This window comes from Pan troglodytes, chromosome 7 (assembly GCF_028858775.2).
Source record: "Pan troglodytes isolate AG18354 chromosome 7, NHGRI_mPanTro3-v2.0_pri, whole genome shotgun sequence".
In the NCBI taxonomy this organism is placed as follows: Eukaryota; Metazoa; Chordata; class Mammalia; order Primates; family Hominidae; genus Pan; species Pan troglodytes.
The window spans coordinates 151,454,059-151,468,049 of NC_072405.2; the positions used below are offsets into that span (position 1 = coordinate 151,454,059).

Consider the following 13,991-nt stretch of genomic DNA (forward strand, 5'->3'; position numbering starts at 1 on the left):
GTGCACAGTGTCTGTGGGTGTGCACTGTGGTAGGCATGCACAGTGGGTGTGCACAGTGGCTGTGGGCATGCATAGTGGCTGTGGGTGTGCACAGTGGCTGTGGGCATGCACAGTGGCCGTGGGTGTGCACAGTGGCTGTGGGCGTGCATAGTGGCCGTGGGTGTGCACAGTGGCTGTGGGTGTGCATAGTGGTGGGTGTGCTGCACAGTGGGTGTGCACAGTGGCTGTGGGCGTGCATAGTGGGTGTGCATGGTGGCTGTGGGTGTGCATAGTGGTGGGTGTGCTGCACAGTGGGTGTGCTGCACAGTGGGTGTGCACAGTGGCTGTGGGTGTGCACTGCAGTAGGCATGCACAGTGCCTAGATGTGCACACTGTTGGTGTGCATGGTGATGGGCATGCACAGTGGGTGTGCACAGTGGCCGTGGGTGTGCACGGTAGTGGGCACGCACAGTGGCCAAGGGTGTGCATGGTGCTGGGCATGCACAGTCTGGGTGTGCACAGTGGCCGTGGGTGTGCATGGTGGTGGTGGGGTGTGCAGTGTCTGGGTGTGCACTGTGGTAGGTGTGAACAGTGGGTGTGCATGGTGGTGGCCGTGCAGTGTCTGGGTGTGCATATCGGTGTCTGTGGGTGTGCACAGTGTCTTGGGTGAGCATAGTGGTGGGCATGCTGCACTGTGTCTGGGTGTGTGCAGTGGCAGTGGGTGTGCACAGTGGTGGGCGTGCACAGTGTGGGTGTGCACTGTGGTAGGTGTGCACAGTGGATGTGCACAGTGGCTGTGGGTGTGCACAGTGTCTGTGGGTGTGCACGGTGGTGGGTTTGCACAGTGACTTTGGGCATGCACTGTCTTGTTCTGCTGCAGTGCTGGTGGCGTAGTGTCCACAGGCTGGCTGAGCACCGGTGGCAGCTGCGGTGAGTGTTGCTTCTTGCCTGATGGGACTTCTTTGGTCTTGCTGCTCCTCCCTTGGTTGGGGTTTTCTAGAGCCCTGAGCGCCCTCACACTGAGGTCAGCGCTGTTATCTGTGAGAAGAAGCTGTGTCAGGCTCTGGTGACACACACTTCACCCTGCCAAGCCCCCCAGTAACTGCTGTGGACCAGGTAGCAAGAAGATTTGCCCTGAGTGGCGCAAGGGGCAGGACCCATGGCTGGGGCTCCACACTCAGGGTGTCTGGCTCCTTCATTAGGTGATGGCTTCGCCGATTCACTCTCACTTGCTCTCCTTTTCCTGTTTCTTGGGCCTCTCCTCACCTGGCCACCTGACCAAAAGATTGTTTTATGTGATGTGATTCATGTAACAAGTGCTTCTGCCTTAAACCCAGAGTCTGTGCCTTGGCTCACGCCTGTGATCCTAACATTTCGAGAGGCCCAGGCTAGAGGATGGCTTGAGCCCAGGAATTCGAGGCTGCAGTGAGCTATGATCACGCCACTGCACTCCAGCCTGGGTGACAGAGCAAGACCTTGTCTCTAAATTAAAAAAAAAAAAAAAAAGAAAGAAATACATAAAATAAAAACTAAAATAAATCCAGCAACTCAGAACCCCTGGGAAGTGTAGGCTGAGGCACCCCAGTCAGAGGCGGAGGTGGCTGCATTGAGTGGTATTTCTAAAACGGAAGAGAGACTCTGGCAAACAATCTTAGGTACAGAGTCAGGAGAGGACCCCCATGCTCTTCGCGACCTCACAGATGACCTTGCTGCCCAGCACAGGGGCTGCAGAGACCTGGCCTGACAGGCCCCGCCCACTGGGCCACAGCATCCTCCTTTGTCTTCTTCTGTGACTTCTTTGGAACAATTGCACTAGGCCTACAGAGACCCTTACTGGTGCATATTTCTCTTCTGTTTGGATCTGGTGACTAGAAAATACCGACAGGCCAAAAGAATAATTCATCGGGAATCCCGCCACCTGGTGGAGATTTTCGCATAACCGCCTGGCGCCTGCGCCGCGTGCTGAAGCCTGCCTTCCCGCTCAGCTCACCCCTGCAGGGCCCGCAGTGCCTGTGACTCGGAAGTGAGATGTTAGAGATGAGGAAATTTCCTCCTGAGCCTGTGACAGCGCCGACTTCCTTCCCGTGGCGGTCGTCTTTTAGTTGCTGCCGTGACGACATGATAGCGGATTCCCTAGACAGGCATCGCTGTTGACGCTTTGGTATGGAATCGGAACAGGGCGTGGCGGAGCTGGACCATTAGCCACGTCTTTTGCTGTTTCAGACTCGGGATCTGAGGATCTGAGGATCTGAGGTCACAGGTACTCCCCTTTCAAGCAGCGACCAGCAGGGAAGGCATACCCCAGCTCTGGGCAGACCGTCTGCCCAGCCTCACGGCCCAGGTCTGCTGGCAAAGGGCTTTCCTCTCTGTGTCTCAGTTTCCCCTTTTGAATGAGCCACCTCATAAGGTGGCTGTAAGGATTCAGTGGGACCCCATATAGAGTGGATTCTGGTTCTTGGGGTGTAGCAAGTGTTGCTGGATACAGCAGTGCCATAAGGGAAGCATGTGTGCAGCTCAGCAGTGGCCTGGCCAGGATGTCTCTGCCTTATCAGGGAAGGCGTGCGTGGGCATGCCTACCTGGGTGTTGAGGGATGGGTAGGAGTTTCCTGGTGTGAGCAGGCAGGATGAGTGTGTGCGTGCGTGTAACAACACGACCTGTTTGGGAGCATGCTTGGTACGGCTGGGCTGTGGGGTGGGTAGGTGGGGCCCAATCTTGGAAGAATGTGGCTGTGGTATACAGAAGCAGACCTGAGTGTTAAACACGGGAGCGGGAACTCCTCTCTACATTTGAGAAAAGTGGCTCTGAGTGCCACGCAAAGCAGGCTGTGAGTGCGGGTGGCTCTGAAGGCAGGAGCCACTGAGGAGGGTTTTCCTGTGCAGAACTGAGGGGGACTTGCTGCACGTCAGGGGACGGAGAGAGGGACACTGGGTGGAGGCAGAGCCGAGCAGGCAGGCCAGGGGCTTGAGTTGGCAGGACCTGCCGGCAGGGACTTGGGATTTCCGAGGGGTCGTCCCATCTCCCGCTGACAGATAAGCAGGTTCGTTCCACGACTTGCCAGGAGTCTCTGTGAAAGGTCGTGAAGCGGGCTTCAGGCTCAGGCTCCTCGGACTCCAGAGCCCGTGAGTGCTGGCCTCGTGGGAAGGTTACTGCTTCTCATCAGCGGAGGTGATTTCAGTTGCAGACAACAAAAGTCAATGATTTGCTGGTAACCAAAGAGTGTGGAGGTCGGGCCAGTTACAGGAGAGGCCGACCCAGTGGCAGGGCAGTGGCGCTAAGGATCCAACCTTCCCGGCGTTAGCTTCATCCTAGGACTAGCTCCCCTTGTGACCCCAAGACAGTGGCCACCAGTTCTAGTGATGCGGAAGGTCTTTGCCCCCGTTAGAAGAGTGTCCTTGTCCGGAAGGACTTTCCTACCCAAAGGTAAGCGTTGCTGTGACTACCTGAAGCAGGTCCCGTGGCCATCCCAGAGCGGGCGGCTGGAAAGGGCTGCGGGCTCAGCCTAGATCGTGTGCCCCTCCCTTGACAGCTGTGACACACCTGGGCTGCCGGGAAGGCCCTGGGAAACCTTCTAGGCAGTTTCCATCCAGCGCCCTGAGTGCTGGCGCCACCTGCTGCCGGGTTCCGGTAGTGCGTGGTTTCTTCAGGTCATGGAGAAGCCCTTGGGGCTCCCGAGGTATGTGGCTGTAAGATACCTCTCTTTTCTTCTTATCAAACTAAGGACAGGAGAAACAAATCGACCCAGAAACATTCAAAGATTTCTACAACTGCTGGAAGGAGACGGAAGCAGAAGCCCAGGAGGTCAGTCTGCCGTGGCTGGTGATGGAACACCTGGATAAAAACGAGTGTGTGTGTAAGTTGTCCAGCTCCGTCAAGACAAACCTAGGCGTTGGCAAGATCGCCATGACCCAGAAGCGCCTGTTCCTCCTAACCGAAGGAAGGCCAGGCTACTTGGAGATTTCCACCTTCAGAAATATAGAGGTAAGGACAGCACAGGCAGACGGCGCCAGACCCCACCTGTGTTTAGGAGACAGATGGCTGGAGTGGGCCCCTGAGGAGTCTGCCAGCCTTGCCAAGTACCAGCTGCAGCCCTTCTGCAGACCGAATGCCTTCCTGTCCCTCAGTTTGCTCATCTGTAAAGCAGGAATAAGGCTGATACCTTCTCAGTGGGTGGTGGAGATTGAATAGTTTGCATATGGAGCATGCTTAGAATGGTAACTGATTCTCTGACACAGCTGGCTTGCATCTGGGAGGCAGGAAGTAAGAATGTGGGCTGACATTCTCATGAGGGACAGTAGGACGCCTTCGTTCATCCATGAGATGTTTACTGAGAAACTGCCACGTGCCAGCCACGGTGAGCTACAGTAGCTCACATTTTCTAGTCACAGTCGGACCTGGTTCATATAAAACATAACAAGCTTATTTTATAACAATTAAAAAATCTTCGAACAGTTTTAACATTATACTCTAAAGGTAGTCAATTTCCCTGTCGAGGAAATCTGAATTTCATCCTGATTCCTCTTACGCCTTATAGTTGTTTTCCCAGATTTAAGGGGACTGTAAGAGGCATGTCAGATACACGAATGTTTTATGTGATCACCTGCTGAGTGGTCATAGAAGCCAGAAAGGCAGTCAAGCCACAGCCGCAGCCCATAGTAAATGCTCGGCCAGTAGATCCCCATCTTGCTGTTGGCCTTCAGTTTATACCTTTTTCCACACCTGCTTTTCCAGACTTCCTTCTAGAATTCCAAAGAAATGTAAATAAATATGAGGAAAGGGAGATGGAAGTAAAAAAAAAAAAAAAAAAAAAAAAAAACAAAAAAAAAAACAAAAAGAGGGAGAGAGAAGTATTTAAGGGTGTGAAAGAATGCGCTGCCTTCGGACACTGGGCGAGCCCAGCTGTGTGGGTGGGTGTAGGTGCCGCACCGCGGGCGAATCCTACCTGCCGTCCATGGGAACACTGCCCCTCGCCCGGGGCCCTGCCTTCCACGTGCCAGCAGGGTGTGTGCCTGCAGCCCATCTGCCTCTTCATTCCAGAGCCCGCTCTGCCTCTGTCTCTGGGTGAATCCACGTGTTCTCTGAGTGTGACATTCCTAACTTTTCTTTTCTGCCTCTGCAGGAGGTCAAGAGAACCAGTACTGCGTTTGTACTTCGGAGAATACCCACTTTAAAAATCAGAGTGGCGTCCAAGAAAGAAGTCTTCGAAGCCAACCTGAAAACCGAGTGTGACCTTTGGCACCTGATGGTGAAGGAGATGTGGGCTGGGAAGAAGCTGGCCGATGACCACAAGGTGGGAGACGCGGGTCCCCTCTGCCCTTTGCTGTGGCTGCCTCAGGGGCCTCTCGCCACCTGTGGGTCCTGTGGCGGTCCTCAGCTGTGAGTGCTTGGGCTCGGGTCTGAGTGTCTTCAGCAGAGTAAGTTTGTCAGACACCATCTTGACAGAAGCATTGAAGATGTGGTCTGTGTGACCCAGCGAGAGGCCTCATGGTGCTATGGAAGAGCATGATGAGAAAACGCAGGGCAGTCTGGGCAGGTGTGGGTGCCCCACTGCCCGCTCCAGACTGGCGACATCCCAGAGAGTGGGGCCCCCCGGGGGTGGACGGTGCTGGTGCTGTCCACACCCGCAGGCCGGAGTTGGGTGTTTTGGGCTTCCCTGCTCTGAGCGACTCTTCACAGTCACAGGATTTGGAATTCGGCAGGGGCAGTACTGCTTTCCTTCCACAGGGTTGAGATGATTTTTCTAGGGATTGTTGTACCTTAATTTACTTTGGGCCAAATTGATAGCTTTGATGATATCAAATGACAATTGCATAGTAATGAAGGGAACCATGGGCCGGTGGTGTGTAGAGGAGGCATCCACGCTGCTCAAGGGTGGCACAAGACAGGAAGACGCCTTAGAAAATGGGCAAAGACCATGAACGCGGAACTCACAGGGTTCACCAGGTTATGAAGAGGTGTGTAGCCCCACTAATCCTCAGAGAAATGCCGGGGACGATGGCACCCACTACAGTGGCAGTGCTAGGAGGAACAGATGGGGCCACAGCAGGAGGGCTGCTGTTATTACAGGAAGTTCCCGGTCACAGGGCAGAGGGGGACTGGGTCCTTTCTAAGATTCCAGTGCCCTGTGGCTTTTAGACTAGCCATCTGATGCTATACCCACTGGTTTACATAGCATAAACCAGCATAGTCAAACCAAAGCCCGTGGGCCAGTGGACTGTCTTTGTAAGTAAAGTTTTATTGGAACACAGTCCTGCCTGTTTGTTTATGAAATGTCCCTCGGTGCTCCCATGCCGCAGTGGCAGGCAGTGTGGGTGATCTCAGCTGAGACTGGCCACAAAGCTTGAAATGCCTCCTGCCTAGCCCCTTCTAGAAAACACTGGCTGAGCCCTGGTATAAACAATCAATATTTGTCTTAAGTAAGAGAAGAAATATATGACATAAAATCCAAATTCATCCGTGATTTAAACTCTTCATGTCACTTTGGAAAAATGCATTTTGGAAGGATTGTCCTGTGTGTTGCAACAAGGTCTCCGGTGAACTGATCTTAGTGATTCTTGCTGTTTTGAAACGCACATGTTTCTGTTCTAGGACCCTCACTACGTCCAGCAGGCGCTGACCAACGTCTTGCTGATGGACGCCGTCGTCGGCACACTGCAGTCACCAGGCGCCATCTACGCTGCCTCCAAGTTATCCTACTTTGATAAGACGAGTAACGAAAGTAAGATAAGCCCGTTCTTAGCGTGGATCATTGTCCTGATTACACGCCTTAAGTGATTTTATCTGGTCGATGTCTGTTTTATTAAGTAGAACCGAGCCCAGATCCCCCAGTTTTTTCTTTTATATTTGTAATTTACTCTCGAGTCGCACACCTTGTCCGGCATCTTTCCTTCCTTCACTGCACAGTGCACCCTGGAGCCCCTTGCGCATCCAATTGAGGCACCTCGTCGTTTTAATGTCTCGATAGCATTGCCATGTACACTGCAAGCATTTGTGGTGATTCGTAGTTACAAACAGCCGCCTTTCCTCTGGCTGGCTGAAGCAGAGTAGAAACCTGTGGGAGGTTGTGGAGCGGCTCCTGGAATCTCTGACTGGTGGGGAGTGGGTGTCTGGGACTTGCAGTTAGGAACACACCTGCTGAGAAGCTGGGAACCTCTACACAGCTGGCCTGTTGACTGACGGGCTTCACCGCTGCATGAGTGAGGAGAGGCCCTGCACGTCAGGATCCGCTTTTTTATTGATTGGGTCAGCTTCCCCAGACAGGAATCCTCTGACTGTCCTGTAGATTTGCATCTGGCTCTCGCATTCTGGAAGCCATAGAGGCTGGTGCTGGACTCCCATTTTTTTCTTGTGAAAGGTGATCTTCAAGCCTAGGGTTTTCTGGTCTTCTTGTGACTGAGTGATAGACACCGTTCGGGTGAAGGACGTTTGGTCTGTCCCTTCATCAGTGAGTGAGCACTGGCGTGGCCTCTGTGAGCATTCATGTGCAAGCTCTGGTGTGCACATCTGTTTTCATTTCCCTTGGGCGTAGATCTAGGGGACTCTGGCTTTTTAAAAAGTCGCAGAATTAGGAACAAACCTCACTTACGTGTTTATTTCCTTGGGCACAGTTTGCTCTCTTTGTGGCATCTGTCACCAACTGCAGGACCTCTGCCACTTTCTGGGTACAGAATCCCTCTCCCACATGACCCAGAGGGACCTTGAGCTGCAGCAGCAGCCGGGCTCAGGTGCCTGCGTTCCTGCAAGGCCAGCTGAGTGGCTTGAAGGAGCTTTTGTCTGACAGTCCTGGAACCAGACATTGATTGCTCTTTTCTTTTTCCTTGGGAGCAAAATCAAACAAACCCCCTACTTCAGCCGTTGATCTCATTCCAAACTCATGCCTAATCTCTGTCGGGCGTTTACAGGAAAGCCTTCTAACGCCTCTGTTATCAGCGCATGACGGCAGAGGAGGAGCCGCCATGCTGGTGTCACTTGGTGTGGTGCGCTGGCTCCCGCTCCCTCGTTACAAATCCGGAAACATTTTCCCATGTGTAAAGCTCAGGACACACGAGCCTGAGCTTAATTTAGTAGCTTATGGTCAACTCATGATGGAAGGTCTCAGACTGTACGGAATTAAATAATACCCGAAGATGTCATAATCCGAGGCAGGAGCTGAAGAGGCGTTGGCCGCGGCCAGTTGGCTTTCACCGCAGCCCGGTGTAGCCCGCCAGCCTCGTGCGGAGTCCTGGTCGACCCCTTGCTGACAGTGTGATCTTCATTTGATCACGGATGTCGATGTGTGTCGGTTTCTTCATCTTTCTTTTTTCAAAATGGGGATAACGGGACCAATCTCATCAGGTTGCTATGACAGTAACAAAATGATGGAAGAGAAGCACTTAAGGGGCAGGCCCTGGATGGCAGGGACTGAGGGAGTCCTGGACGCAGGAGGTCGAGGCGCCCGCAGGGGCTGGCAGGAGGGACCGCAGAACAGGCTGGTCCCAGGGGCCTCCGGGCAGCAATGAGGAGCCGTGTCAGAGCAGGCTGTCCCCGGGGGCCTCCAGGCAGGAGGCCGCTTTAGGTTTTGCCTGGAAACATGGGTTGGATTGGATAGCAAGAGGAGCATTAGGATATCCTGAGGAGCAGTGGTTTTGAACGGGGGGCGATGTTGCACCCCCTCACTGCGGAGAGGCATTTGACAGCACCTGGAGATATCTGTGGTTGTGTGTGAGGTGCTACTGGCATCTCGTGATGCTCAACATCCCATGGCACACAGGATGCCGGGCATTCGCCCACAGCCAGGATTATCCAGCCCAACACGCCCCTGGTTCTAGGCTGGGAAACCGCGCTCGTGGGTTAGGTCTCTGGGTTTCATCTTGGGAGGGCTTCGTTATTGAGGAGAATTTTATATCTCCGCTTTGCTGGGCACTGTGTCATGTTTGGGTGTAGCTAGAGATCAGATGGGATGGCTCAGGAGCAGAGAAGAAGGCTGTGTTTAAACAAAGGCAGCTCGAGGCATAGGGGCATGGAGGTGTGGTGTGGACACAGGTGGGGGATGCGCCTGGCCACTCACTCGCACACCAGGTGACAACCAGGAAAGGAGGCCGAGGGTGCATGGCTTTCTTTCAGTGCCCCGGGTCCAAGAGACCTTCGTCTTCACAAATTAAGAAGTTTTACCTGCAAGCTGATATTCTGCAGAAATCAGAGTGCGTGAGGCCGTTGCATCGCGTCTGTTTCCTTGAGGCTGCAACAGTAACACTCCAAGTGTCTTGTCTTTCAGTGCCCATGACGCTTCCGGAGACAACCCTGGAAACACTGAAGCATAAAATCAACCCCTCGGCGGGAGAGGCGTTCCCACAAGCGGTGGATGTGCTGCTCTACACTCCGGGTAAGGCCCCTCTGCCCGCTCCTCGCTGCCAGTTTTCAGCCAATCTGATGCACTTAGGTTTGGGTTCAGGGTCAGCCCTGAAGTGAAAGGGGAGCCAGTGTCACGGGATAAGTGGGGACAAGGTGCCTGTTGCTTTCTGAGGTGAAGTGCTGAGTGACAGGTGTGCAGCTGGCACGACCGCTCCATGGACTCAGCCTCACGGTGACTGGAGCCAGAGAGCCCACGGGAGATGGAATGGGGCCAGCACTTGAGCTCCCGCCCCAGGGCTGCCGTCCCTCACCTTCTAGAGCAGTCGACGGTCACACTAGCTCTTTCTTTTTTTGAGACGGAGTCTTGCTCTGTCACCCAGGCTGGAGTGCAGTGGTGAATCTTGGCTCACTGCAACCTCCAACTCCTGGATTCAAGTGATTCTCCTGCCTCAGCCTCCCGAGTAGCTGGGACCCCAGGCACCCGCCACCATGCCTGGCTAACACTGGCACTTTCTAAAGCACTCTCGCTCACATCGTTTCCCCAGAAGCTCTTAATCGGATCCTCTTGTCATGGTGATAAGGTGATGGCGCCTCAGATATTTGTTGTCATAGAAACTGGAATGACAAGGAGTCTGTGTGGCCCTGAGCGGCCCTGAGTGCCTGCCAGTCCCTCTTCTCCGCTGGGTGCGGCTGCACCTGCCTCCTGTGCTTGGCTTTCCTGGGACCCTGCATGCCGCATCAGGGTGGTGGCAGGAGAAGGAAATGGGTGCGGCCAAGGGTCTTGGTATAAAAAAAGATGGCTGTCATGTTGCACGTTGAAACTGTGGAAAATACTTTTATTTAATTTTGGCTTATGGACAATGCAGCAGGGAAGCTTATGCTGAGGGTTTACAGTGTGGAAAACAAAGGAATACAGTTCTCGGCAGAAAAGATTTGTATTTTGTGTGTATTTTTTATGTTTTTGAGTCAGGGTCTTGCTCTGTTGCCCAGGCTGGAGTGTAGTTGGTGCAGTCATGGCTCATTGCAGCCTCAACCTCCTGGATTCAAGCGATCCTCTTGCCTCAGCCTCCTGGGTAGCTGGGACCATCGGCTTGTACCACCAAATCCAGGCACGTGCCACCGAAACCAGGTGATTTTAAAACTTTTGTGTAGAGACGGGGTTTCGCCATGTTGCCTAGGCTGATCTCGAACTCCTGGGCTCAAGCGATATACCTCTCCACCTTGGCCTCCCGAAGCGCTGGGATTACAGGTGTGAGCCACTGCGCCAGCCCAGAAGGGATTTTTAAAATTGTCACTTTGTTTGTTGCATCTGCGTCTGCAGGTGTCAGCCGTAGGTGTCAGGGATGCAGATGTAGGTGTCACCCCCTCTCACAGGCCATGTCCACGGCTTCACAGAGCACCTGGCCATTCACACACGGAGCTCATGCTTCAGGTGGGCAGAGAAGCTGTGTGTGAAGCGATTTCCCCATAAGAGAGTTTTTCTCTCTTCATGGCAGGCCAAGAAACCCAGGAACGCGATAGACCCTGTCTGAGTGAGCAGGCAGCGTCATCAGGGCCGCCCCGCGTGAGCCCTACCTGATGTGTCTAAGCCGGGCTCTGTGCTGACTTCGCCAGAGATAACTCCACAGACCAAGACACTTTGACCATGGCATTTGAATACATGGTATTTTTAGGTCCCGGTTGGTTTCCCTGAAATGAAACTCACTCTGGGCTTCCTGTTATGACGGGCGAGGAGTTCAGGTGGCATCCCCTCCAGGAGCATCTCGAAGGCCTGCAGAGAGCGTGCAAAGCAGCCGTGGAGAATGGGGAAGCCGCCTTTTCCTGTGGCTGCCGATTCTGGAAGGGGTGGCCGAGAAGCTGGTAGCCGAGCAGGGCTTTTGCAAGCCTTGTGAGATTGCAGGGACAAGAGGTGGGGTCAGGCCCCATCAAGAAGGGGGAGTCTTGTTACTCCCATTAGCTTGGGGCTGGGTCTCCGACAGGCTCCTAGGAGTTAGGAGAACCAGCCCTGAGGCCAGGCCACAGGTCAGCTCAGGCTCTGCCCATGGGGAGCGTGCCTCTCAGAGACGGCAGTGTCTCACCCATGGGAGCAACAGACCACTGGAATCGCACCCCAGAAAGACCGGGAGGCCTGCCCTTCTGGTCTCAGGACGGAGGCGGCACTGCAGGGCGGGGGGTCGCTTGAATATCCTCAGGGGAAAGGTGAAACCTCGCCCCTTCAGACTGCCCTGCGGTCAGGCCCAAGGGGGCCGAAATCTCAACGCGGTGGTAAAAGGCAAATGTGAACAATGAAAGCAAGCAGACTTCTAGGTGATAGGGTAGAAGAATATTTTCATGACTTTATGGTAAAGAAAAAAATGCATAAATTATATATAAAATACTAACCATAAAGGAAAAGAATGTTGAATTTGACTATATTAAAAGCAATGACTTTATTATTTTTATTTTTTCTGAGACAGGGTCTGGCTCTGTCACCCAGGTGCAGTGGCGCGATGACACCTCACTGCAACCTCTGCCTCCTGGGCTCTAGCGATCCTCCCCCCTCAGCCTCCTGATTAGCTGGACTGCAGGTGCACACCACTATGCCCAGCCAATTTTTGTATTTTTTTTTTTTTTTTTGTAGAGATGGGAGTTTTGCCGTATTGCTCAGGCTGGTCTTGAACTCCTGAGCTTGAGCAATCTGCCGGTTTTGGCCTCCAAAGTGCTGGGTTAGAGGCGTGAGCCACCACAACTGGCCAAAAGCAATGATTTTAAAAAGAAGACACTTTTTTTTCCCTCCTTTCAAATGAGCTGGTTTAATTCACGGTGACACAAAATTGAGGGTAGAAGACCAAAGAGCGCCCTCTGGCAGGCTCAGGTGGGAATGACGGGTGAGAAGCCACTAATGACGTCACGTGACACTGTCAGGTTTTTTTTTTTTGTTTTTTGTTTTTTGTTTTTTTTTTTAATTAAAAAAAAAAAAAAAGAAAAGTTTATGCTTGAAAGTGCAACAGGCTCCAGGGCAACGCGCACTCTAGCTGAAGATGGCAAAAGCTGTCCTGGCGGGGGTGCAGGTGTTGAAACAGGAGTGGAGTCCAGGCCGCCACCGCCCAGGCAGAGGGAGCAGCGTGCTTTCCGCCAGGGGTCTTAGTTCCAGCTGTGACTGGGCCTCCCTGCGGCCTGTGCTTTCGGCCCCTTGAGGTTCTGGTCTGTTTTGCTTTCTGCTGGAAACCTCATCAACCCTGTCCCTCTCCTGGGCCTGCTTCTTGGACTGTCTCAGAGGCTTCTTGCCATCTTCATGGCCGGACACGGCACCTACAGCCCCTTCCCCAGACCCTGCCACAGGAAATGGACAGAAGACACTTTTGAGAGGGTGAAAATGTAAGCTGCAGACTGGGAAGGATCTTTAAAATGGGTGCTGCTAAAATCATTGCTTTTAATGTAGTCAGATTCACCAGTCTTTTGCTTTATGGTATTTTTATATGTCATACGTAATTTATGAATACAGCACCATGGAGTCAGTTAGGGGCTCATATCCAGAACACCGGAACAGCTGGCCGGGCGTGCCTGTGGTCCCAGTGAGGCGGGAGGGTGGCCAGAGCCCTGGACTCGGAGCCTGTGGTTTGCTGCGATCGCACCTGTGAACATGCTGCACTCCAGCCCGGGCAACATGGCAAGACCTCGTCTGTTAAAAAGTAAAAATAAAAAAGATTAAAAAAAAATAACAGCCACAAACTAGGGAGAACGAGACACAGACACTTCCCACAGGAGGGCATGGGGATGGCCAGTTCAAGCCATCAGGCTCATTAGCAATTAGAGAAATGCAATTAAACCACAATTTAAAAGCCAAAAGCTCCACACCCTTAGAAGGGCCGAAATTAAAAAGATGGACGCCACCCAGTGCTGGGAAAGACGCGGAGCCCGCTGCACATGAGGGTGTGGGGGGCACCATGGCCCCTGCCGCCGTCTCTCCAGCTGCCCTCCCTCCCTCCCTCCCTCCCTCCCTCCCTCCCTCTGTGTCCACCTGCTCCTCTTCCAGTTCCCTCTGCCTGGCTGTTTCCTCTAGTGAATGCTCACTCAGCTGGCAGGTCCTGGCTTAGCAAAGCTCACAGGCATTCGGCTCTGCGTCTGCCTGTGGCTCTGCCCCTGTCTTTGTGGCCCTCTCACCAGCCAGCTGCCCCCCTGACTCTGAGCTCCCAGAGGGCAGGGCAGCTTCTGCCTAGGCACGTCTTTTTACGTCCAGCACCTAACACGGGCCTGGCACTTAGGAGGGCCCAGGAGACACCTGAGTAAGGGCACCAGTCACCTGCTGCTACAGCAGAAGCGTTTCCTCCTAACAGTTTTGTGCTGCTCTCCTCTTTAGGGCATCTTGACCCAGCCGAGAAAGTTGAAGATGCTCACCCCAAGTTATGGTGTGCTCTGAGCGAGGGCAACGTGACCGTGTTCGATGCCTCTTCGTGGACCATCCACCAGCGCTCCTTTAAAGTGGGCACTGCCAAAGTGGTGAGTACATGAAGCGTCAGGAAAGAAGCCTCTGACTTCATGTGATTTCTGAAACCCAAGTGTGTCCATCCATATTCGACAGTAGGATACAAGCTATTCCACAGCCTCACTCAGTTTCTGTAAACAGGGGGTCTTAACTTTTACCTGGAGTTTTCAAATTAAATGTAAGCTTGTTCCAAACTTCTACTTACACGTCCTTATTGAA

The 13,991-nt window shown here is 53.3% G+C and overlaps 1 protein-coding gene across 16 annotated transcripts in view; it reads left to right on the top strand.

Moving 5' to 3' along the window:
• The window catches only part of DENND3 (DENN domain containing 3), a 67,796-nt gene that overhangs the window by 43,311 nt on the left and 10,494 nt on the right, over positions 1-13,991 (top strand). For 15 of the 16 annotated variants that reach the window (XR_010159339.1, XM_063816614.1, XM_063816617.1 and 12 more), the window contains 5 exons: positions 3,699-3,958; positions 5,097-5,267; positions 6,566-6,695; positions 9,231-9,338; positions 13,647-13,786. Coding sequence is in view for 15 of the 16 variants with exons in the window: in XM_063816614.1 (XP_063672684.1) it covers positions 3,699-3,958; positions 5,097-5,267; positions 6,566-6,695; positions 9,231-9,338; positions 13,647-13,786 (809 nt within the window). In the remaining variant the exon portion in view is untranslated. Of the gene's footprint in view, positions 1-3,698; positions 3,959-5,096; positions 5,268-6,565; positions 6,696-9,230; positions 9,339-10,297; positions 10,456-13,646; positions 13,787-13,991 lie in introns of those variants that run through there. The other variant, XM_054657545.2, reaches the window with a different exon arrangement.